Source organism: Falco biarmicus, chromosome 4 (genome assembly GCF_023638135.1).
Source record: "Falco biarmicus isolate bFalBia1 chromosome 4, bFalBia1.pri, whole genome shotgun sequence".
NCBI classification, from domain to species: Eukaryota; Metazoa; Chordata; class Aves; order Falconiformes; family Falconidae; genus Falco; species Falco biarmicus.
This window is the reverse complement of record NC_079291.1, coordinates 63,894,658-63,917,713: the sequence shown is the minus strand read 5'-3', so window position 1 is coordinate 63,917,713 and position 23,056 is coordinate 63,894,658. Positions and strand designations below refer to the sequence as shown.

Genomic DNA, 23,056 nt, shown 5'->3' with positions numbered 1-23,056 from the left:
GCTGAACCTGAGGGGAGCTGAGAGGTGGGGGAAGGCGGCCGCGGCCCCGGGAGGCCCGGCACAACCGGAGCCAGGGGAGCGGGACCCGCCGGTGTCCCCCGGTGCCCGCCGCCGCGCCGCGGAGGAAATGGGGGCGAGTACAAGTGACAGCGGGCTACTCGTCGCCGCACTACGGCTCCCAGAATCCCTCGCGGTAGCCGCCGTCCCCTTCTGCGGCTGCGCGTCGCAGCGGCGGCCCCTCATTGGCTGCCGCCGCCGCCGCCATTTCGCGCCCTGGCTTTGGTCCCTCAGTAGAGCGGTGCTGTGAGAGGTCCGCCGCTGTGCCTGGTGCTGGGAAACGGCTCCTCCGGTCTCTCCGGAGCTGTCCTTGTGGCCGCGCCGACCCTGTTCCGGCTTCCGCCGGCCAAGCAGGCAGGCCTCGGGGCACAGGCGTAAAGACCCAGCGGCCTCCCGCTGACCCTCACCCCGCTACGCAATCAGCGCCTCTAGCGCGGCAGACTGACACCCGCTACGGCCAGTCAGCGACGGTTGTTCTCAGTAGCCAATCGAGAGGCGGCGGTGGGGCCGGGCGGTGAGCCTCCCTCCCACCCTCCTCGCGAGACGCGGTCCGGTAGGGGGCGGAAGGGTGGGTCACGTGGGGCGCGCTCCGCCTATCAGCGCGGCAAGACGCAGGGTCGCCCCGGCTCCCGCCAAATACGAGCGGGAGCCCCCGGGGCGGGACCGGGCCGGGCCGGGCCGGTCGCCGCCGACCGCCGGAGGAGCGGTGGGAGCTGCGGCCGCTGTGTCAGGTAGGACGGCGCCGGGACCGCGGTGCGAGCGGAATGCGATGTGTTTCTCGGCGGCGGTTGAGGCCTCGGGGTGCTTGAGGCCTTCCCGGGGTTAACAAAGGAGGCCCGACCGCCGCGCCACGGAACCAGGCCTGGGCCTGAGCCTGCGCCTGCTGCGCCCCGCCGCCTTCCTCCTGCCCGGTCCCCTGGCACTCGGCCTGGCCCTGCGGCGGGGTTCGGGGCCCGGCCGCCAAGGGCTCGGTGAGTGCGGAGGCCCCCTCAGCCCGGGTGGTGCCGACGGGGCTCGGCCCGGGCCCTTTGTCCGGCCTGGCAGTGCCCGCGCTCCACCCGGGGAAGCGCTGCCGGCGCTGCCGCGGCTCGGAGGTGGCAGGGGAGCAGGCAGCTCGTTGGGACCTTGTCACGGGTGTTCATTTGTGTTTTTCCCTCACAGCCATGGAGTGCAGAGACAAAGCAGCTGTTCCCCCGCGGAAGCTCGTCCAAGGTGAGGCTGCAGAGGGAGTTTCTGTCACCCAGCGCAGCTTCAGCGCACTGAGGTGTCAGACTTGATTTTGTGAGATGTTTTGGCTTTGTGGTAATAAACTGGCCCTAACTGACTAATTAGTTTCAACTCTCATGCTTAAGAGCTACTAAAATATCTTGATGTTCGATTCCCCCCCTTCCCCCTACTCCAGTGACTTGTATGATGCGACCAAGTAAATCAAATGTTGTTGTTTCAGCTCGGTTGCCGTTCAAACGCTTGAATCCTGTACCCAAGGAAAAATATGATACAGATTCAGAAGTTAAAAAAGTAAAGAGCTCACAAAGTGGGTTTGGTCCGAGTAAGGATTCCTCCGTAGATGTATCGTGTGCGTCCCTGGACAATGTGGAGAATGACTGCCAGTTGGATTCAGATGTGAATTTTGCTCCAAAATTTGTTAACGGAAAGGGTCCATTAGACCATTTTATACAGAAAAACACAAAAGATAACACAGATGAAACTATAATTATTATTGATCTGACAAAGGGCTCTAGCCATAGACTAAGTGATGACGTAGACCAAACTGATTTTGATTCAAAAGCATCTTCATCCATAGCTATAACTAATGGCATGTTAGGAAAAGAGATGAACCAGTTGAGTTGCCTGGATTCCACTTGGAGCAGCCAAACGCATGATTTAATGGAGACTGATGCACCATGTGAAACTGTAGCAAATAGAGATGAAGGTTTGGTAGATGGAATTCAGGTGCGTTCCAGGTTAACAGAGTGTAATAACGATGACATGATGGTCAACCAGAGCAAACTGAAGGATATCATCTTTGAGGGCAAGATGCCTGTAGTGCTCCTGGAGGATATTATGACTGCAAAATCTCCCCAAGTCGCTTCTCTTAGAAGCGTCACGTCAGAAAACGAGACCATGGAATCGTCTCATGAAGAAGACTCTGGACTTACCAATTCCTCACTAAGCTCTCACTCGGTCAGCTCACCCGAGGTGCAGCCTGCTGCAGAAACAAAGAGAAATACTAGCCCTTTAGCTGCCTCGACACCTGTTAGGAAGGTTGGTCTCCTTTTCTTTTTTTTTTTTTTTAATAAAGCTGTTGTGTTGCAGATAGATTTTATGGTTTCCTGTACTTGTAGTGCAAAGGATAAATAGGATATTCACAAGCATCATGAGAAGCATATGGAAGGTGTTGTTGATTTATTAGTAACACAGCTGAATTCTTGCCCTTTTAAATCTTCCTTTAAATCCTGTAGCTAAAGGTTTTAAACCTTGGCTGGTTTTTTGCTGCTGGTGTATTTGCATTCTGTGAGTGTAGCTTTAAACTCTGTTACAGGTTTGGTTGGGGTTTTTTTGGTTTTTTTTTTTTAATGAACTGTTCATGAAGTGTATGCCTTGGGACTTAGTGTTTTGGTAATTGGGATAAGGACTGTGTCCAAAAGCGGTTTTGTTTGGTAGGTGTTATTTTACAACCTGTATTCTATCCTTGATGAAGCTGCTGTAATTATTGTGAGAGGGTGTTACCTCAGCGAGTGCAGGTACTTTATCAGCTCTGAATTTGTGCAACTGTGGCATAGAAAATGCTTCAAGTTGAAACTAAAGTGCCTCAGCAGAACTGCAGGTCTGTGTGTGAGGATGGAGGGACAAGTAAGATGAGCTTCTGTCTCATCACTGAGCATACAGAGCTTGTGCTCTCAGCCATCTTGTTACAGGCATACTTTTGAGTGCGGGGCGCTGCTTTGGGGAAAAGTCTCTGCACGTATAGCGCTCCTGGGGACGTGTGATGTTGTCAGGCAGCGAAGGCTGGAGCACAGGAGGAGGCAACACCTCAAAATGAGCTCTAACTGAGCTGGTTTATTGTGCTCTTAATTTCAGTTTAGTAGCTATGCTCCAGCAACACTGGAAACTGATTTTTGGTGCTGTGTTGAAGGGGAAGCTTCTAAAGGCAACAGTATCTGCACAGGTGTCTGAAACGTTCACACGGCCCAAATGCCTGTTTACCACTTACCATTTTGGGGAAGAGATCAGTGCGGATTTCTCTTGAGGGGCACGCACAGTTGTGCGTGGTGAAACCTGTGGAGCAGAGCAGTCCTGGTGGATGTGCTTGAGCACTGTAGCTAAGCCTCACCTAAGGTTAGGCTGGACTACCTGGCCCGTGCATTGTTTTGCTCAACTCTATTATTAGAGGGGAAAATGAGGAAGGTATTGAGGAGTGAGTTGATGTTGTGCTGCCAGAGGTGGAGAATTAAGTATGTGGATCAGGTAAATGAGGGTGAAGCAGCTGGTAGCCTTCCTGCTTATGCCATCTTGAGCCTTTCTTAAGAAAGACTTTTCACCAGCTCTCACCCCAGGGGTTAAGGAGAAGCTGCCCCACACCTCACTGGCCTGAAGGAGGTATGGATGAATTAGCTGGGGCTTGGAGCTTGTGATGCAATGGGTCTTCTGTTTCTTCTGCTGTGTGCTTATCAAGAAAATTGATCGATTCTTACACTGTTAAAGCTCGCAATCTAAAATAAATACATAAACTCAAGCAGAGCAGGCATCGAGTATTTCCAGGGTTGAAGAACAAACAAAAAAAAAGTACTTGACTCTGATGTAATACAATAAAGCAAACAAGTTACTGGTTTCCCATGGCGTAAGGTAAGGCTGGAGCAGCTCATGTGCTCTCACCGAAATGACAGGTCTGCACCTTGACCTGTACGGTTGTCTGTCCTGGCACGTTTGTCTTCCTAGGTGGAAAAAAATCTGATAATCTAAAGCTCTCAGGTAAAGAACTCTTATTTTGTGTCAAATAAATACAGACTGGCCTGATACAGCTTTGCACTGTGTGAACTTAAATGTTTGTGGGTACAGAAAATAAAGGAGTTGGTCTGTGTTAGTCTTTTAATTGCAGAGTTTAAACTTTGTACCTTATACTGCAAATGGCAAGCTGAGGAAGAGGGGGATACAAGAAACCAAGCTGCAGTATGCTGAAATACTGACAAATTAAGCCTTTGACTTAAGTCTATGAGCAATGCTCTTAAACATAAATTATGGGTTTTTTCCCCTAAAAATAACAGTTTTAAAGGAAGTAAGTGTGACCTGTTGGGAACCTAGGGTTGGTGTGCTGGTACCAGTGGAAGAGCAAGAGGGATATGATGACAAGGAGAAACAGCATTAAGATACGGATAATAGTCCTTGTATTGAGGAAATTCTATCTAAACATCATAGCAAGAGAAAGTGGTAGGATGCAAAAAAACCCCAAAACAACAAACCAAACGAACAACACAAGTTTAACTCTAAGGAAGTGACTTTGCTATAATTAAATGTCCTCTGTTGTGCTCCTGTGATTTGGAGCAGCTTTAGCTTCTGTTTGTTTTTCTGCACATGATATTCCTTGCAAATGATACTGTAGAACTGGGTACACCAGAGGGACTTGTTTATGCAAAACTTGGTAACGTGAGGACTTAATGTAAACTGAAGCGTTTAGATGTATTCAGGCTCAAATGTAAATCAGTGAGATTAGATATGCTTGAACTGTATTCTTATATCCTATACTGAAGGAATACTTGAGTTGCTGAATATACTAATCTGCAAGAACAATGTTAATGTAATTCAGACTAAGCTTGCTGCTCTTCTCATAAGGGAATGATGCGGATCTCTAAAACTTGTGTTTTGTAATTCCAGGTGTCTCAAAAATTCCACAAAAGTTCGGCAGAGAAGGAGAAGCTGAGATTGCAAAGAGTAAGGCACTTTCACTGACATAGAAAGTTAACCTGCTGTGCTTTTGCATTGAATAGTAAGCAAAGCCCTTTGCGTTTCATCTTAGTCCACTTGAAACCTCTCTTTTCCTGGTTTTCCTCACTGATGAATATGGAAGAATCTTAATGTGCGCAGTTAAAATACTTGGCTCGATACAGAGCTTCTTAATGCATACGTAATGCGGTGTGGGTGGCCTGCACTGCATTTCTGTGCACTTTGGAAGGTATTAAGAAACTGTAAATGTTGCTGACTGCTTGTCAAAATGCTTTTGAGAATTTTTTCTGAACCCTTCCTGAGAGGATAGGTACAGCCTGCTAAGTGGACAGATAGATAGGAACTTTTCCAAGAGCCTTCTATTTAGGGTTGGTTCCTGCTTCGTTGTTCTCACCCTTCCTCCAGTTAAGCCAGAAAATGTAGGGTCTGTTCTTCATTAATACGTGAGGCAAATGGGCCACTGTGTCTGTGGGTTGCTGAAGAAGCCGTTGGATGTCACTGCTGGAAACGCTCAAGCTCCGGTCTCTGTTTGCTTGAATGCAGCTAGTCAGCAAAAGTGTTCTGTAACAAAACGGCGGTGTGGTAATTTTGCTGTCCATTCTGCTTTCAGTCATGAAGTGCTAAATATAAAGGAGGCTGATGGATCACATGGAGTTCTTGAACAGTCAGTGCTGTATGAGTGGGCTTTGCTGGCTGGAAAACTGGGTGTTATTTTAACTGCAGTTAGGAAGGCCTGGGCTTATGAATACTTACTGTGTTTCTTAGTAACTAGTTTATAAAGTTGGTAGGGGGCTGTTGTGTGTTTTATTTAAGCTATATGTGGCCCAGCCTGCTCCCAAGATGCTTGCTTTTTACAGTACCCATATAGAAGTCCAATCTGTTGTTTTCTTCCCTTCTATATGTATGTTAAAAATAGCGGTGATGTGAGGGAGAGATGAGAATGGAAGCTTTATTATACTAAAAATTAAATAGACCCGCCAATCCTGCTGTTAACTTCACACCATTTTCCAAACTATCCAGTAGGTTTTCACTGATTACCATGACTCCATTCTGACAATATTGTGTTTTTACCATTGGCACCATTTTGCATGTCAGTTGCCTTCCACAGTTATTTGTACGTGGTGACACTGTTCAGTAAGTCTTGATGTTGCCAAGAAGAGATGTGAAATAAATAAAATGAAACTGAAAATACACAGTGAGGATATTTGTATGTCTGAGCTCAGACATCCCCTTCTTTCCTGGGGAAGTCACCAATGCCTACAATGTAGGGAAGCTATCTTTCTTTAATTTGTCATTTTTTTCATAAGCGTGCTGCATTCTCCTTTGTGTCAGTAGACCCAAACAAGAATTTCAGTTGTTTTGGGATGAAATGCTGTGAAGGGTGACACTTCCAATGTAATCTTCCCCTCCTTGTTCCCATAGTACCCCTTAAATAAGCTTAGGGTGCCTAGTGTTCTCTGGTGATCTGAAATGTACGACACAAGTGACAGTGATTTTGCAAGCTCCAGGGTTTATAAAGCAGAGGCACAATCCAGAGTTCAGAGACTTGTTGCTGCCTGAGATGGTGAAAAACATCGTCAGAAAATCCTTACGGGTTTATAATGCAAAATTGGGTCAAATTCACTTTTCAAATTTATACCATGGTAGCCCTACATTGATATAAAAGCATGAAAGCTTAGCTCATGAGCTCTGTATTTCCAAAGTAAGTAATTTGGAAGCAATCTGAAATCTTATATTAAATTAAAATTAATTTATTTTTTTAATTGCCACATAATTTTCTGTAATGCTACAGTGGTAATGAAGGTGACTCTGATATAAAAAAAATGGAATACAAAGCTTTCCTTGATGCTTAGAAAATGGAAATGCCTCCATTTGTTAGAGGAAAAGAGCAATTAATGCCTTCAGAGAGACAGTACTGGGTAGCTCGGCTGCGGCAACAGCTGGCTGTGGTTAATAACCTTGTGTCCTCTGTCAGCTAGAAATGATGCTGCAGGTCAAGCGCTGGGTGGGCAAAGAATTTAGTATCCTGGCTGAAGAAGTGAAGTCCTTAATTTACTGGAGTTTTAATGCCAGCAGCTATTGCTGTGCACAAGAAGACAACTTGCTTAATGGTGTGTTTCTGAACCAGGATCAGGAGCGTGCAGACAAGCTGCAGAAGTTGCAAGCAGAAAGGGAGGCAAAGGGAAGGCTGAAAGAAGAAGCAAAAGCTGCAAAAGAGCGAGCCAAGGAGGAGGCAAAGAAGAAGAAAGAGGAGGAGAAAGAGTTGAAAGAGAAAGAAAGGAGAGAAAAGAAAGAAAAAGAAGAAAAGGAAAAAGCAGAGAAGCTGAGAGTGAAGGAGGAGAAACGCAAGGAGAGGCAGGAAGCTTTAGAGTAAGTGGGTTGGTTTATGCATGTCCTGGGGAATAACATGTAATGATGTGAGCACCTTTCCATACCCTTCTAGAGGCCATACGGGTCAATCAACAGATGCCTGTTTGTCACAGGATAGATTTGAAGTGCTTGAAAGACTTGCATACACCAGACCCTAGGGTCAGCGGTACTTTCTGCTTGCAGGCTGACCTGGGTTTCTGATGTGAAATGGCTGAAAAGAGCTGTCATGCTCTGCTGAGTTCTCCGTTCCTGACCTGTCTTGCTTGTACTTTGCAACTTTCTGGCACGGGTGCCCTGTTTGCTGAGGAAGTTGCTTGTAGCTTGGTAATATAAATGCCTTTTCCTGGTGTTGAGGGGAACTTGAAGCAGCCTAGCTGCTTCGTGGCTAAACTCTAGAAGGAATGAAGAGAGTGTTCTGTATCCTTAGCTTTATCCTTGGCTGAATTAAGAGACTATCTTCTTGCCCAGCATAATGGGGTCATAGTCAAGGTCTGGGGCTTCTCACCTCTTCGTCAGTGCAAATAAACACTTCATGATTTGTGGCAATTAAAATAAACTTTATATTAAAGGGCAAAACTGGAGGAGAAGAGAAAGAAAGAAGAGGAGAAACGGTTAAGAGAGGAGGAAAAGGTAAGTGCTTTCTCTAGCTTGTCTCTGAATCCTTCTGCTAGGGTGAAATGGTGTTAAGGGGCTCCCTGGGACCCTGCCGTCAGCCGCTGAGCTGTTCTCAACAGGGTTGCCACAGCTACTGTGGTTCTCCAGCCAGTGTACCCTGCTATGGTGCCACCTGGGAGGGAGCATGTCCATTTGGGATGTGGCCTGTCCGATCTGACCTGGTGGTGCTGCTCCACCAGTTATATCTTGCAGGTTCACATGTGTTGGTGTCTTTGCTTTTACCTGTTAAAGTCTTTGCTGTGTTTTTTCAATGCCCATGAGTGAACTCTATCCTCTGTCTTAGCAATGACTTTGGAATCCATGTAGCTATGTTAGAGAAGAAAATTAGTTTTTTGTTGAGTCATAGGAGCTGGTAAATGACTGAAATTTGCTTTATACCTCACTAGATTTGAAGTTGGGTCGTGCATGAGCTCATTTTGAATTTATAAGGCCTTGTCCTACCTTTATAATTTGCATTTTGATTCTGATTTCAGCGTATTAATGCACAGAAAGCAGAAATTACAAGGTTCTTCCAGAAACCAAAGACTCCACAAGCCCCAAAGGTGAAGTATTGCTGTTTCTGTGTTTTGCTGGTCTTTCATTAGTTATTGTCTAACAAATACACAGATTTCCTTCTAATCTGTCCCTTAGAGCTTCTTAGGGGGGGCAAAGCATTAGTATTTCTTATTTCCTAATTTCAAAAGTGTAAAGGATTTTTAAAGAAGTCTGTGCCCGGAGCAGAGACTACAGAAGAAGTTTGTAGTTACTTTAGCCAAAGACAGAGCTGAGATTTTTACTGCGTTGGCTGTGAAGACCTAGATGCCCTTGAAGTTCTGTTGGAATCTCAGATAGTAAGGGCGTAGCCTAAATTTTTGCTCAGATCTCAGCACCCAGTATTGTTGTAAGTCTTGAATGTTTTGGTACTGTAGTTCCTCAGGTGTTCAGACCCTAACCATCCTCACTTAATATTTCAGATTCTTGCTGGCTCTTGTGGAAAGTTTGCTCCTTTTGAAATTAAGGAGAACATGGTCTTAGCTCCCCTCTGTCGTATTGCCCTGGATCCAGACTTCTTAGAACAGCTGGATAAGCTCCTGCGTGCTCAGGATAGTGAAGTTTCTTTTTTGAGGGATTTAAAGTGTCGTAAACCACGTAAAACTGGACCTACTTTTGTCAATAACAGCACTGACATAGTGAACAGGTTAGTCTGTGTTTTGGGGTTTTTCTTCACTTCCTTGTGTAATGAACTGCAGAATGGTTCTGAGGTAGTATTGCTCTAATATTGGAGATGATGGGAAGATGGAGCTTTTCTTTGAATACTCATTATTTTGTATAACAATTGTTTCCATGGGGCGCAGTACGTTATGATGTAGATTTCCTTTGTTCTGTACAGTGCCTCTCAAATCCTTCCCTGCAGGAAATCTTGTGCTTCAGGCAGCTGCCTTTCAGCACTGGACCCTACGGGCCTTTAGTGGTGTTCATCTTGGATAGTTTTAAAAAGGAAACCTGCCGATAGCTAAAATAGAGGAGGGAGGTGGCTTGTCTGGAACCCATGTTCTCACAGGAGGATTGGGAGAGCCTGTTCTAATGAACTCAAGCTCTGGGTTGGGATTGTGGCTGAACTGAAGCTTTCTATAAGATGCTTTCCTGAGCAGCAGGGGAGTCTTCTGTAAGTACTGAAAATGGTCTCTTGTTCTAACAGTGACGTGGTGGTAGTGGATAACTGCAAAACAGATGCTGTTCCTGAAAGGGGGAAATTTGGTAGAATGAAGCTTCTGCAGTTTTGTGAGAATCACCGTCCTGCATACTGGGGCACATGGAACAAGAAAACCACTGTGATCCGTCCCAGGAATCCTTGGTCTAAGGACAGTGTAAGCACCTCACGGGCAGTGTAGTTGGATTCTTTCTTTCTTTATGCTCTTGAACTGAATATGTGGTTGGTCAAGTTCACTTGTTCTCTGGGATTTCTGATCCACTTGCATGTTCCATCTTGCTGCTGGGTTTTGAAACCCTGAATGGGGTCTGGTGACTTGCTCTGAAATCATTTACAGAAATGGCATGTTGACATTTCTTCTAGAAACTACTGGACTACGAGGTAGATAGTGATGAAGAATGGGAAGAGGAGGAACCTGGAGAAAGTCTTTCCCATAGTGAAGGGGTAAGGATTCTGCACAGCTTTCTGAACAGATTACACTTGTCAGTGTAATTTCTAATAAGCAGAGTTTATTTTTAGGATGATGAAGAGGAGGGAGAGGATGAAGATGATGATGATGGTTTTTTTGTACCCCATGGGTACCTATCTGAAGATGAAGGAGTGACAGAAGTAAGTGAACTGGGTGTCACTGGATTTCCATCTCTGTTCCCAATGAATTGTGTAGTAAATATTAGTGGAAGAAGAAAGCACATAGTCTTGGCAGTGACGTAACCCATCTCAGATCTGCATAGTTCAGGAGCAGATTTCTGTAGCTCAGAGAGCATGGTAAAAAGCTGGGTTTAAAAAGCTTTTGTTTTTCCTGGAACGGATGGATGTATAGAGTTCTTTCTTGCCTGTGGCTTTAGGAGTGTGATCCAGAGAATCAGAAAGTTCGTCAAAAACTGAAAGCAAAGGAGTGGGACGAACTGATGGCCAAGGGGAAGAGGTTCCATGTTCTACAGCCTGTGAAAATCGGCTGCATCTGGGAAAGTGCAGAAAATGACAGCAGCGCAAACGCAGACCTAAAGGTTCTCCAGCAATTCACAGCGTGTATCCTGGAGTCACCTGTTGCAGAGGAAGAACAGCAGATACAGAAATGTAGCAAAAAAAGAGAAAAAGATCAGCAAAGTAAGACCTGAAGGGTAAATAGTTGTATGCACTGTGGTACTCTGCTTTCAAGAGAATAGACTTTTGTATGAGTGTCAAATTCAGAATGACCTGTTTATGACATGTCTGAAATCCAAGCAATCTCTACAAGAGCTCTTGGAAGGGAGTTTTCTGGGATTGCATCTAGTATGGCCATAGTTACGTTCTCCAAAAACTCTTGCTCTAGATAATCCAGGAAGTGAAGCCAACGAGACTTCAGCAGACTCAGGTTTAAGTTTGCTTGCTGGAAGTGCTTGAGCCCGCTGACCTGTTCAGGGTGGGAGGATTCAGTTTGTGTGTTGGGTTTCGGTAATGAGTATCTGCTGCACCCAATTAACATAAGGATGTGAATAATGCACATAAAGGCTAGAACAGGGCTCAAAGCTTTCACTTCAGGGTGCCGTTATTATTGGGGGTGAATTTTTCTACATCAAATTCAGCTCCTGTTACAATCCTGTATCTAAAAATTAATCTCAGCCTGTTTGTCTTCTTTCTGGAAATACTGATAGGTTATGTCAGCCTAGCTTTTCTCAGCCTTTAAATAGTTCTGCCCCACAATCTTTGTGCATCCTTTCTTTGCAGTTCTTGGCCAGCTTCTGCCGCTGCTGCATGGCAATGTGAACGGGAGCAAAGTGATTATCCAGGAATTCCAGGAGTGTTGCCGGCAAGGACTGTTCAGTGATGTGACTGCAGCCGCCGACTGTAGCGACACAAGCCCTGTGAGCCCCCACACCTCCTGGCTGCAGACGCCTGTTGGCGAGGACAGCGGGGTCCCTTCCAAAGCCAGGCTAAAGCGAATCATTTCTGAGAACTCTGTGTATGAGAAGAGACCTGAATATAGGATGTGCTGGTATGTCCACTCAGAGGTGCTGAAGAGTTTTGATCAAGAGAATCTCCCCGTCCCTTGTCAATGGAACTACGTCACTCAGGTCCCTTCCTCAGGGAAGGAGGAGGCTGGCAGTGTGCCAGGCATGGCTGTCCTGCAGACCACCCCCATGTCGGTGAAGAGGAGGTCCACCGGGAGCATGTCCATCACTAAATTCATGAAAAGACCTCAGGATGCTGAACAGGTGAGTGCCAATCATGGTGCTTTTCCCCAGTAAAGAATGATGGGAATTTAACTGTGCGTCTTCAGTAGGTGAGCATCCCTGGCATGCCTCCCAGATCGGCCTAGATGAGCAGAGTCAAAATATTAAGCTACAGACACCGTTCTCCACACAAAAAAACCCTTTTTGTGGGGAAAGGAGTGAAATTACGTGACTCTCAAGAGATGGATTTCTTTTGTGTGTCTCCAGCTTGGACTGTCTGTTCAGTTTGAAATGTTGCTCTCCTGCTGTTCTTCCATTTTCTGCTGTTTGGCAGTGATTGCATCCAAGCTGTGAATAGTTTCTGAGTGCTTGCCCTTGGTTTTACAGCTGTATATAATTTGTATGCAGGTTTTTATGTGTGTGTGTATGGCTGCCAGATGTATAGCCTGAGCTGGTGACTTACATCAGTTGCATATGTGCTGATTAAATGTGGTTCCTAAGTGCTGCAACTCAGCCCGTAATAGTCTGTAAAGCCTCTGGTTTATGTTGTCATATGTAAAGCTAAATTTCAAGAGCTGGTTTAATAAAACTATAATAATTCATAGGAACAAAATGAGAAGGATTTGGAGTAGTTGCTACTCCAGCTCTAAGCTTTGTTGTGGTCTTCCTGCTGTTTGCACCTGCTTTTCTGGGTAACCACAGGTAGTATTAAGAGTTAATAATCTGAAAGGATGACTGAAAAGTATGCAATGGGTGCTTTAGCAGTGTGATGCTGTGTCGTGCATTTAAGACTGTAAGGATTTAGGTCCTGAAGCTTGGTGTTATCAACTGTTTGCTGCCGAACGTACAGATAGGACAGGGTTTGCACTGTCGGTGGATTTATTCTTCAACCCCTGTGGACAGGGGGGTTAGGAAGGAAGCCACAGACAAGGCTTATACTTTTCCTTCCCACTTTATTCTTGGCTGCTTTGGCTATTCTACTGAGAAAGCTCTACATTCAAGTATTGATAGGGATCAGATACTTGTGAGAAGCTGTTCAGCCCCCAAGCTCCATCTGCTTGGGTTTTTTCTTATACACTAAATAAAGGCAGAGATAAAAATCTCTGCTTGGCACCCACTGGAAATTCTGCTTATAACTGACTACTTGAGCAGAAAAAATACCAAAACAAAGGCTTTTAGTAGAATTAAGTCACCAGCCTGAATTCTTCAAAGCTCTTGAAAGCGTCTTAACAGCTGCCCTTGTGAGTTGCGGTGCCGCACAGCTCAGAGCAAAGGTGTCGGAGTCCTGAACGCCTTTCATGCCTGACGTCTAAATCAGCGCTGCTCAGGTATTAAGATCCCATCCTTCTTGTTGAGCAAGGCTGGGGCTTAGGGAGAGCCCAGGAACGATTGTAGGTCAAGGCTGCCAGGTTCCTTACCCCTGGCACGTGTTACTCTGCCATGAAGCTTCTGACAGGACTCGTGTGAGTATAAAGGTGCTCTTACATAAGCTGCAGAGAGAAGAACTCGGTGTTGAAGGGGGCAGTACCTGTACGCATGTAGGAGGGGAATACTTAATCTGAGAACTGTGACTTTAATGAAAGATGTAAATTTTAAAATTTCTCTTGGAACAGCTTGTAGGGGGCGGGCACCAGGTTCTAGGTCTGAGATTTTCATTCCATGGTTCCAATTGAGGGGAAAAAACCACCAAACTACTCACAGCTGTCCAATGCTGGGCAGCTTCAGTTTGTATCACCCCTTTCATTGATCCTCTCAATTCAAACTGAGTTGTTTGTGCTGCTCCCATAGCAGAAAATAGGGTCACCAAGAGAAGAACTGTCACCCCTCCCTAATTAAAAGCTAATAGGCAAAGGTGAGGAGGAGTCGCAGGGAGAACACACTTCAAACTTGACAAGCAAAAGTAATTTTCCATCTTCAGAAGGAAGAAAGCATCCAAAATAATCAGCAGAGTGAGGAGAGATTTCCCTTCCAAAAACCCAACAAAACTGAGTCAGATTTCAATTAAGGTTTGAACTGACTTTTCGATGTGTAGGCTGTTCATCGCATTGTGTAATAGCAAAATATCTTGGAGCAGAAGCTTGGCGTGCTTCCTGCTGAATGTGCCATTGCAGATGAGGCCTTTTATCAGAAGTCAGTGTCTGTTGGAGCCAGGGGTTGCTTATTTTTCTTCCCTACAAATACACCCAACTGATCAGACTGTGCTGCGAGTCCCAATCATGAGGAGTGCCCACTGTTAGTCCTTTACAGCACCAGCTGCGCTTGGTCTTGCACGTTAGCACCATCACCTTGCTGTTACACAGCTGGTACCTTTTTTTTCCTTAAGGCTGAAGCTGTGGAGATGGATGGCTTTCAGGCAGACACCGAGGAAGATGAGGAAGATGAGGACTGCATGATTGTGGATATACAGCCAGGCAAAGGTGGGAAAATAAAAATGGATAGTAGTCTCTTGGCAGACTCTCGCTCCCACAAGGGAGAGTATAACAGAGTGGGAACAGTGTGTAGTTAAACCTGTTGCAGTTTTTCTGCTACTTTCTCACCAAGCCTTGCGCTCTTCTCTCTAGATGTCTTATTCTAGGTGCTTCTCTGCTTTTATCTTTTTTTTATTCCAGGTGCTTCTTTGGTATTTACAGTCTTCTCTAACTTGCTCTTGCCTTTTCTTCCCTTCTCCCTCTGACTGAAAGGCACAAAGTGCTTGTAACTAGCATTTGGCTGCCAGTGTTACCTTGGGTATTTTTTTTTTCCTGGTAAGGAAAGTGAATGCTGGGGTCAGTATCAGCAAATCCACTAACTATTGGCAAAATGCAGAGCAGGGCTGGCCTCCGAGGCATGCATACTTACGTTCAGAGCCCTTCAAGGACTGATGAGGTCTGGACCATAATTCCCCTCTGCTGCCTTCTTGAAGTTTTAGGTGCACACTGAATTGTCTGAAGGAAATAAGATGGGATAATAACCCAGCTCTCAGATGTTTGACAGGTGAGGGCTCTGATCAACACTCTGCAGCTTTGCTCTAGAATCTAAGCAGTTGCTTATATTTGTGTCCCAGTTACCCCTTGGAAAATGGCTTTCAAAGCTCTGCCGCTGTAGCGTATCCTTTCAGGCTGTGGATTCAGAAACTGTGGGATGAGGATATGGAGCAGCTTCTTTCATCTCCGTGAGGTTTTAACTATACATACTTGATCATACAGATCAATGACTTAACACCAACCGCATGATGTGCATTCAGCTCCTCTAAACCGCTTTCAAAACCTCCCAGCCCTTTCTTTACTGCTCTCACAATAGAGCTCTTTCACAATGCTACTGGCAGAACCTGAATTAAGGAAAGTGGGGGTTTTGTGTTGGGCAGCTCCGCTAATTGATAGATAAGGGCTCGTGCATATTCCCGAAGCCTGAAATTCTATAGTGTTTGACCTATTCTAGACATATTGGGGTTCTCCTTTCTCTCTCAGCTGGTGCTACGTTCCTCCTCTTGCCTGCCGTAACAGACAATACAACTGTTTGACAAGAAGCTTTGCATTTAATCTTAAGCTGCTTTGGCTTATTACAAGGCTGCAGTGAGATGAAAGCCTTGTTCTGAGGACGGGGATGCTATTGAGTAGCTTGCCTTCCTCAGGCTCTGTTGCCATGCACGCAGCTGTATTTGTTTAACTCTGCCCGAGTCTAAAGCACTGCAAAGATTATGAAGATCCTTTTTATGGTTGAAGTGATTTTATTCTGGATTGATGTTAACCCAATACTAAAACCAATTTTTAAATAGTATGAAAAAGGAGACTTGCAACAGATGCGGGCAGACAAGCCAAGACAGATAAAGCATATAGTAGTCAAAGTCTGCTGGATTAATGAGGATATTAAAAACAAAAACCCCACCAAAACCACAAAAAACACCAACCAAACAACAACAAGACCCCAAGCCCAACATATTTTCTGCTTTGCAGGTTCTACGTTGGCAGTTACTGAAACAGCTCCAGAATCCAGTGGCACAAGAGCCACTCACCAGGACACCAGCATGGTCAGCCCATCTAATACCATTTGAGACTTAAATGCCTACTAACTTCTCTTGTATGTATGTAGAATGAGTTAGAAAATTTTAAACCATGCATATCTTTGAACAAGATACTTGAAAGTATTCCATATTTCTTGTAAAGAGAAGACAGCACTTTGTTCTGCTTTGGACCAGATGGAAGCTTAAATTTTTAGTTCTAGTTTTTAGCTTTAAAAAAACACTGCATATTAATCTGTCCTTAATAAAGCATTATTGAAATTTTGATACTTCTTTGTAATGGAAGGTATCGTAAGTTATCTCTAAAACTAGTGGAGGTATTTTGAAATAAGCTTATTGTGATGCCACTGGGGGAATTGCTCTGTTCATAATGTTGTATAGCATGGACTTGGGTATAAATGATGTACAATTATATTTGAATTTATGCTATCTGTATCATCCTGTTTGTGGTCTTACTCGCTACAGAGAACAGCAGCAGGGCTTTACCTTTGGAGGAGGAAAAAAAACCCCAAAACCAACCCACCTTGTTTCTCCTGTTTTGGGATAAGCCAGTATTAATTACATACTGGGGGTAGATTATTGGTCTCCTGTACACATTGCTGCAACAGCAGCAGTATACATAAAAGCTGGTCTCCACCCCACAGTGAAACTTTAAGATTTGAAGTACAAAGGACTTGAACTAGCATCAAACTTTTTTCATGTATGTAACAAACTGACTGGGGCTTTTAACTTCACATGGCTTGTGAGTTGATGAATCAGTTTTCTAAAATACTAGCTGTAGTTTGAGGCTTAATCTCTCATCAGGGGGCAGCATATGCCAGTCTCCTGGTGCATGCCATGAAGTGAAAAGGTGGGTAATGCCACAGCTGCGCCAGTAACACCAGTGCCAGCACTGACTGGAGCTTGTCTGTGTTACAAGCCTGTAAGAGCAATGCAATTCAAATAACTTTAAACAGAACTAAGTCTTTAAATACTCCATTTAATCAGACTAAGCATAATTTTATCTAAATATATTCTCTCCAATAGGAGTTACAGTGCACACAAAAGCAGAAGGAAAAGCTGAGTTTAAGCCCAGCCCAATATCCCAGCTCAATCAATTGCTAATCCAGCCTTGTACTAGCACCCACTGTCCCTCCTCCAGGGGAGGAGAGTGGTGCTTCATCACCATCTTTGAAACACTTCAAGCAGTCACTGCACAAACTTGGTTTTTAAAGCTATGCAGAGCTGTCCTGCAACTGTCTTACCAGGCAAGACTGCTTTAGTGTCTGGCTGCTGGAGTTGTGGAGGGTGACCACGAGGTTGGTGTCACGTGGCAGAATCTAGACTCCCACTGCAGTGCTAAAACAAAGTCAGGTCTGAGGTCACGTAGGTGGAAGCCCCAACAGTCTGTATGGGAAAATGAGGGAACAGTCTAAAACCACCAGCACTGAACCCACTGCCCTTTATTTCATGACAGTGTCTGGACTCTGGAGAGAATTTCTGGTTTCAGGGAGTTTGCTGGCTGCTCCTCTCCTGACGCTTCGATGTCTGCCATGACTGCTGCGTCCCAGGCGAGAGTCAGGAGGGCTGAGGGCACCTGGGACAGAAGAGGCAGAGTTACTAAGCTATAGCAATGTTATGCTTTGATGTTGTAACACTCTGTGTACGTTCACAGACTGGGAAGAACTTCAAGAGTACTTCAGCTGAAAAGAATGAGTGGATTTCTGCAAGAAGCCCCTGTTAGGGGATGCTGCCTTGGGCTTCCTGGTGGTCGCCCTGTGCTAGAGCCACACTTGCCTCCCAGTTGCTGCCTTCCCTCTTTTCCCAGCGTGAATGCTAAGCCTCTGACAGAGCTACTGGAAACTACTGCAGCCTGCATTTGCTACAGGAGGTTGGTCCTTGCTGTTCCTTCCAGTCAGACCTCCTAGCCTTGAGCCAGGAGCCTTCAAGCAGTTACTTGTTTGTGCTTAAAAAGAACGGGCCAAAGCACAACTTAAGGCACTGAAAGCAGAAAACACGAACTCCTCTAAGTTATGAGCTGCAGCTGAATTCTTGACAACTTGAAGATGCTTGTGAAAGTACCAGCTATGTGGTTTTTGGCATTTTGTTTGGTTTGGTGGTTTTTACTCACCAGCCCACATTCATTGAATGCCAAGTTCTCATCAGTCAGTTTGAGGCCTCCAGGTCCCAAGAGCTCAAAGGGCAGCCAGTCATCTCTGAGTGCTTCTCTCACAAAGTTGTAGAGCGCAGATAGTGACTCTCGTGCATAAAAAGTCCCTGCCATGAGAAAACAAGGTGAGATATTAAGAGAGAGAGTCTGGCATTTACCAAATCTAACCTTTTGTGGTAGGTTTCATGGGGCTCACGTACTGATACTAACTTTATGAACTACTTCAGTGACACAGAAACAGCCTGATTCAACTGAAGTATAAAAGCAGAATCCCCAAAGAAAAATATTAATTCAATTGTTGCAAGCCCCTGCCAGACTGTAACAAAGAGTTGGGAAAGCCAGAAATGAATTCCAGAGTTCTACTGCAAAATGTGAAGAGGATTTATACTGTTGTACAGCCTGACACCACGCAGGCAGCTTCATGCTGGTTGCTGTAACAAACTGATCTAATGAGTCCAGCTTGCTTGCAGTAGCCTGGGAAGAGCACGCTTTAATTAACAGCGCCTTGAGATTCTTCCCTCTCCACTCAACCCTGCATACAGTCCCAACCCTGCCTGTGCAGGTAAGGCAGGTGGAGGGCTCAGAGATGGGAAGAGTTATTAGAGAAATGTTACCCCACTCTGGTTTTTTTGGAGCTTTATTCTACCAGCTGTGTTCAGCACACCTCAAGCCTGCTTATGATTCAAGCTCTTGCATTACAAGTATTCTCAGAAGCTTTTGGAGGTGTACAAAGAAAGGGTGAGAAGTCTTTTTTTTTACCTTGGAGGATGTATCCATCGGGAAACCGGACTCGTACCAGGGTGTAGTTGTACTTCCGCATTTCCCTTTGTTCTTCTTTCTCTCGCATGGCTCTCGTCCTCAGCATCGAAGCCTTCTCCACCGCTTCTGTCCTTTAGAGAGAAAGCAGTTTTTCGCATGAAGGAGAGGTACAAGACTCCAGGCTGGTATCATGTACCCCAGGGCAGCTGGGGCCCTCCATCTCAGCCTACTCACCGGAGTCGCTGCTCTCGTTTGATCTCTTCTGCAGTGAGGTTGTAAAAGTCATTTGGTAGCTCAAACCGAGCAGCTTCAGGTGATGGTTTAAATACACAGAGCTGGCGATCCAGCTGTGCTCTCACAGGCTCAGAGCTTAAAAGCTGCTCTTTGTAATCCTTGAGTTCTTCCAGCTTGGTCAGCATTTCTTCCTTCAGTACATAGTACTCCTCTGTGGTCTCTACAACCAGAAGGACAGCGTGTGAGTCTCTTGTTCTGTACATGACTAACATATGAAAAATAAGGGCAAGGATCTCCAGAAAATGTAATGCCTTAACAGGGTAACCACAGGGTGAGTGGCTGTTTCTGTTACAGCCTGGGAGTAACAGCCTTTGTTACAGCTGTGGAGTGCTCTCCAGCCTCCCCTGGGATGTCCTACCACCACCACCCGACTCCTGACTCCAGTTTAATACACTTTGATTTCTTGCCTTGTCCTGGAACAGGCAGTGTTTTTGTCTCAAACCCGACAGCCTGGAAAAATCTGTGTATCCCTTCCAGACAGCTTATCCTTTCCTGGAAGAAAAGGAAAGAATTTAGATGTAGTCTACTGCAGGCAAGGACTTTCCTAGGCAGAGCACCTGCAGGAGTCTTGACGTCACCTGAAACACTTTGTTCTGCAGCTTGATTTTTCGGTACTTCTCCTCCTCTGGGTGGAGACAGATATTATCCAAGTACCTGCAGAAAGAGGAACACACTGAATGGATCGAAGCAGGATGTGCTACCCCAAGATGTAGGAGACTGAGAGGCCTCACAGTATTTCTCACAGAGAAAAGAGCTGAAAAACTGAGGAAAGTACAATAATACATGGGTGTCTTGTGCCCAAGCCAGACAGAAGATGGGGGTGGCTGATCTCAACCTGCAGCTCCCAAACCTCTTGGACTCGTGGACTAACTCTTTAATAAAAAGACCTCTGAGATGCTGATCTTATTTCCACTGACACTTAAGATGGTTCAGATGTTCAGCTTTGGTTTTCTTCAGACTTTGCCTGGAGCACAGCAAGAAAATCCACCCACCTGTCAGCCTTGCAGGGACAGGACAAGCTACCTGCGCCCTTGGTCCTGCTTACCTGGCCATGGTCTCCACACCCACTCGTACTTTCTCCCGGTCCTTATTGAAGGTGTGAATCTCCATGATCGAGGCAGCCACCGGGTCTACGGAGAAATACTGGGGGAGAAGGAGAGAAGCTGGTTGTGGGGGAGCTGATGCTGCTCTGCACAAAGTGCTGTGTGGGTCTGTTGTGGTTTAAACCCGACCAGCAGCTCAGCACCACGTTTGTTCCCCTCGCAGTGGGATGGGGGAGAGAACTGAAAGCCCCCATGGGTTGGGCTAAAAACAATTTAATAGGTAAAGCAGAAGTTCTGCACGCAAGCAAAGGAATTTATTCGGTACTTCCCAGTATAGCTGTTCCCAGTGTGTAATTAACATTTTTTCATCACTAGTCTGAGCTGGCATGAAGAAAATCAACTCTGTCCCAGCTAAAACCAGTACAGGGCCAGTTCCCAGTCCCAGCAAGCCGAAGGGAGGGTGCTGGGACAGGTGTTTGTATGGCTGCAGTGGAACAGAGCTGCCTGTCGGGAGATGGTGGGGACTTTACAGGGAGAAGGTGGAGGGCTGGAGAGGTCCAGCTCACGGGGACCTGTGCCACAAAACAAGTTGAAACAGGAAGGAAAGCTCTGCAGCCAGTGGCCGTGGTGCTTACCGACTGGATGGCTTCTCTGAGGTGCTTTTCCTTCTTGTCTTTCTTTACAACTGCACCGGTCAACGGGCAAATAAAATAAACCCCTGAAACAGAGGGGGCAGATGCCCCTTCCCTGGCTGGGGAGGCGAGGTCCTACAGGAGACAAAAGCAGGCACCGAACTGAACACAGGAGGGTTTCGGGGTGGGGGGTGGTGTTTTTAAATACAGGACAGTGACGGCAGCCCAAAGGGTGCTGGTCGGGGAGCAGCAGCAGCACCTCTTGTACCTTCTCCTCTGCGGAGACCCCTTTCTCGCTGGCAGCTGCCTCGGCCATCAGCTCTTTTCTCACTACAAGAGACAAATGCAGGTTATGCTGCGGCAGTCCAGCAGATTTCAGAGGGCTCCGGCACAGGCAGCGCTGCCCGGGGGAGCAAATGCCCACCCGGGTGCTCTGTCCCTGGCCTGAGAGCCCTCGGGCAAGTGACCATCATTTCCATGGTGCTGAAGCCACTGCTGAAGCCCGTTGTGCCCCAAAACGCCCTGTGAGCTGCACCCCAGCAGCTCCCAACCCGGGACCTGCCTCGGGGCTCCGCTCGGAGGTGCCACCACCCCCGCCTGCCCCCACGGTGGCCGCCCCGTCCCCACCCGTGACCTGCAGCAGCCCCTACCCTGGCTCCTGATGGCCTCCTGGGAGGAGGGCGCCTTGGTCTTGGGCCTCAGCTCCAGCCGGGCCAACGCCGCCGCCGCCGCCATCTGCGCTTCATCCGTGGGTCCCTGACGAGGCTTCGGGGCCACCTCGGCTCTCGGCTTCTCCTTGGGGGCCCTGGGCGGGACGAAGCAGCGGGGCTCGGGGGGAGACGGGCTCCGTGCCCCTGCCAACCGAGCCGGCCTGGGCCACGGCCACGGCCCGGCACCGCCTCCCCCAGGAGCCGGCCGCCCCGCTGCCCGGTGCGCGCGCTGGCCCCCGCGGGGCGGGTGGCTCGGCCACCGCGGTGAGCGCGGGGCCCGTGGCGCTACCAGCCCAGCACCCCCGGGGACCGGCGGCACTGCGGGCCATGGACACCGGGAGTGAAGCGGAGGGGGCCGGCTCTCACCCGGCCAGCCCCGCTCGCCGCCGGCTGCGCCCCGGCCCGGCCCGGCCCACCATGGCGCCCACCCCCCCGCCGCCCGTTACCGGAGGATTCCCCCACGCCGTACCGGGCCGGCTCCGACAGCTTCTGTCCGGGCCCTGCGGTCTTGAACTTCAGGTCGGCCTTGATCTCCTGGAAGAACTTCCGCATAGCGGCGGGACGGGGACCGGGACCGGGACCGGGACGGGGACCGGGACCGCCGCGCCCCGCCCGCGCTTCCGCCCCGCCCACGGCCCGCCACCGGAAGCGGCTCTAGTGCCACTCTAGGCTCCTGCCACTCTATTGTCTCCGCGGTCCTCCGGGCCTGAAGGGGAAGGAGTGGGCTGTGTGTGAGGCTGGGCCCGGGACCCCCACGGACCCCCCAGGGACCCTCACGGCCCCCAGGCCTGCACCCACAGGCCCCCAGAGACCCCTGGACCTGCACCCACAGCCCTCAGGCTCCCCCAGGCCTGCACCCACGGACACCAGAGACACGCAGGCCTGCACCCACAGCCCTCAGGCTCCTCCAGGCCTGCACCCACAGCCCTCAGGCTCCTCCAGGCCTGCACCCACCACCTCTACTCTACAGCCTCAGCACCCTCAGTGCCCTCAGGAGGAACCACCAGCCCCAGCACGACCAGTCCAGCCTGAAACAGGCTGCCTGCAGCACCGGAGCAGACCTGGGGTGCAAGCTGGGATGAGGGAGGCTAAAACACCAGAAGGTTCCCTGTGAGCTTTGCTTGGGCCCCACAACCCAGGCCTCTTACACCAGCCAGCCCCCCAGAACGGGCAGGGGTCTCACTGCCCACCCTGCCACCCTGCAGAACAGGTTTGAGATCAGCCAACGGGCTCAAAATCTGAGGACAAATGCACACCCCTGCGCATCAGGCAGTTTCATGAGGTTTATTTCCATGGCATGACTCCTCATGGGGCCACAGGACAGTCACTGCTGAGGAAGAGGCTGCCTCATCCCTGCCTCGGGGTGAGCGCGCAGTCGGTGGGATCAGGCAGACACCCACCCGTGCAGGCAGCAGCTGTGGAAGGAGCACCCTGGCATCGCACCTTCCATGGCACCAGCTCGGCTGACAGCCAGCATTCGCACTGGGACCGACACCTGAACCGCTGCAGCAGCACCGACAGCCAGAAACACACGGACAGAAGCCAGGCCCACGCCTGCATGGCCAGCAGGCACTCATGCACCGAGC

General features: G+C 47.9%; 2 protein-coding genes across 2 annotated transcripts; one reads left to right on the top strand and one right to left on the bottom strand.

The window, feature by feature from the left end:
• The first annotated feature begins 649 nt into the window (after positions 1-649).
• CHAF1A (chromatin assembly factor 1 subunit A) lies at positions 650-16,318 on the top strand. The gene is made up of 15 exons (XM_056338493.1): positions 650-788; positions 1,219-1,269; positions 1,505-2,322; positions 4,930-4,986; positions 7,127-7,368; positions 7,938-7,998; positions 8,517-8,585; positions 8,997-9,220; positions 9,722-9,890; positions 10,097-10,177; positions 10,253-10,342; positions 10,579-10,840; positions 11,441-11,928; positions 14,210-14,303; positions 15,819-16,318. Exons 2-15 carry the CDS (start codon positions 1,221-1,223, stop codon positions 15,914-15,916), a joined length of 2,802 nt encoding a protein of 933 aa, XP_056194468.1. The 5' UTR covers positions 650-788; positions 1,219-1,220; the 3' UTR covers positions 15,917-16,318.
• A 524-nt stretch (positions 16,319-16,842) lies between these two features.
• On the bottom strand, positions 16,843-22,113 carry UBXN6 (UBX domain protein 6). Its single transcript, XM_056338504.1, has 11 exons — positions 21,940-22,113; positions 21,411-21,565; positions 21,029-21,090; positions 20,764-20,895; positions 20,131-20,228; positions 19,664-19,739; positions 19,493-19,577; positions 19,026-19,245; positions 18,792-18,922; positions 17,994-18,139; positions 16,843-17,459 (listed from the first exon to the last, which is right to left on the bottom strand). Exons 1-11 carry the CDS (start codon positions 22,020-22,022, stop codon positions 17,331-17,333), a joined length of 1,317 nt encoding a protein of 438 aa, XP_056194479.1. The 5' UTR covers positions 22,023-22,113; the 3' UTR covers positions 16,843-17,330.
• Between the last annotated feature and the right edge of the window lie 943 nt (positions 22,114-23,056).